Source organism: Pygoscelis adeliae, unplaced genomic scaffold (genome assembly GCF_000699105.1).
Source record: "Pygoscelis adeliae isolate BGI_AS28 unplaced genomic scaffold, ASM69910v1 Scaffold411, whole genome shotgun sequence".
NCBI classification, from domain to species: Eukaryota; Metazoa; Chordata; class Aves; order Sphenisciformes; family Spheniscidae; genus Pygoscelis; species Pygoscelis adeliae.
In genome coordinates, this window is record NW_008824111.1 from 491,715 (window position 1) to 493,031 (window position 1,317).

General features: G+C 49.4%; 1 protein-coding gene across 1 annotated transcript in view; it reads left to right on the forward strand.

Moving 5' to 3' along the window:
- Nucleotides 1-1,025, forward strand: part of WNT5A (wingless-type MMTV integration site family, member 5A) — an 8,858-nt gene extending 7,833 nt beyond the window's left edge. Inside the window, exon 4 of the mRNA XM_009334217.1 lies at nucleotides 408-1,025. Within this exon, the coding sequence (XP_009332492.1) occupies nucleotides 408-866 (459 nt within the window). The 3' untranslated portion in view covers nucleotides 867-1,025. The remainder of the gene's footprint in view (nucleotides 1-407) is intronic.
- The last annotated feature ends 292 nt before the right edge of the window (nucleotides 1,026-1,317 follow it).

A 1,317-nucleotide genomic window follows, 5' to 3' on the forward strand; every position in this document is an offset into this window, starting at 1 on the left:
TATAGAGAGTAACTCAGATAGAAAATAAAGGGATGTTTTACATTTCTCAATGAAACAGCAAAATCCTTTGCTGGCGTGAGAGTGAATTCCTAAAACTTGAATGCAGCCTGACTGATGCTGCTGTCTGGGCTGTGTGTGTGCTGTTGTGGCTGTCTCTGCAGTGGGGAGAGGCTGGTGAGAGCGCTCCCCTTCTCCTCCTGGCTAACGGGGGTGCTGGGGGTGCACGTGTGTCTGCTCGCTCGCTCTTCCTTACCAGCATATTGCAGGAGGGAAGAGGATACTAAGGCCAATATTGTGGAGGGACAAGTGGGAATGCAACAGAGGGCAGGAACTGAGAGGAAAAAATGCTTTCACAGCCATGCTAATCTTTCATCATCCTTTTTGCTTTCTCTCCCTGGCTTCTCCAGACTGTGTACAACCTGGCTGATGTGGCCTGTAAGTGCCATGGTGTCTCTGGATCCTGTAGCCTGAAGACCTGTTGGCTGCAGCTTGCCGATTTCCGCAAGGTAGGCGATGCCCTGAAGGAGAAATATGATAGTGCTGCTGCCATGAAACTCAACAGCCGGGGCAAGCTGGTGCAAGTGAACAGCCGCTTCAATGCACCCACCATCCACGACCTGGTCTACATCGATCCCAGCCCTGACTACTGTGTGCGCAACGAGAGCACTGGGTCCCTGGGCACCCAGGGCCGCCTTTGCAATAAGACCTCGGAGGGCATGGACGGCTGCGAACTCATGTGCTGTGGCCGGGGGTACGACCAGTTCAAGACGGTGCAGCGAGAGCGCTGCCACTGCAAGTTCCACTGGTGCTGCTATGTGAAATGCAAGTTGTGCACAGAGATCGTGGACCAATTTGTGTGCAAATAGGGGACAGACGAGGTGGGAGGAACTGCAGCCACCTGCCAGCAAGGGATGCAGGCCGCTCTCCCCTTCCACAGGACTATCTCCACTTTATTTATAGAGTCCAACCATTTGTCGTCTTCTTAAAAAAAAAAAAAAGGGGGGGGGGGGAAGGGGAAGGAAAAAGGAAAAAAAAAAAAGAAAAATATAAAGGTTGCAAAGAGAAGTGCCTGGAAACCCTCTCTGCGTCCATCCCAGAACTGTGTGTGGCTCATATTTTTGGCAATAATGGGGGAGAACCTGAGAATATTTATTTTACAAAGTAAAAAAATTGACTTTTCTTAAAAACAATAGAGTAGTTTGAGGGGAAAATCCAACATATCCTAATTTAGTCCCATGGGACGTAATACATGTGCAGTAGGCAGAGCAACCATGTAATGTGCTTGGAACGTTAGAACAATCCTTATGGATGTGAGGA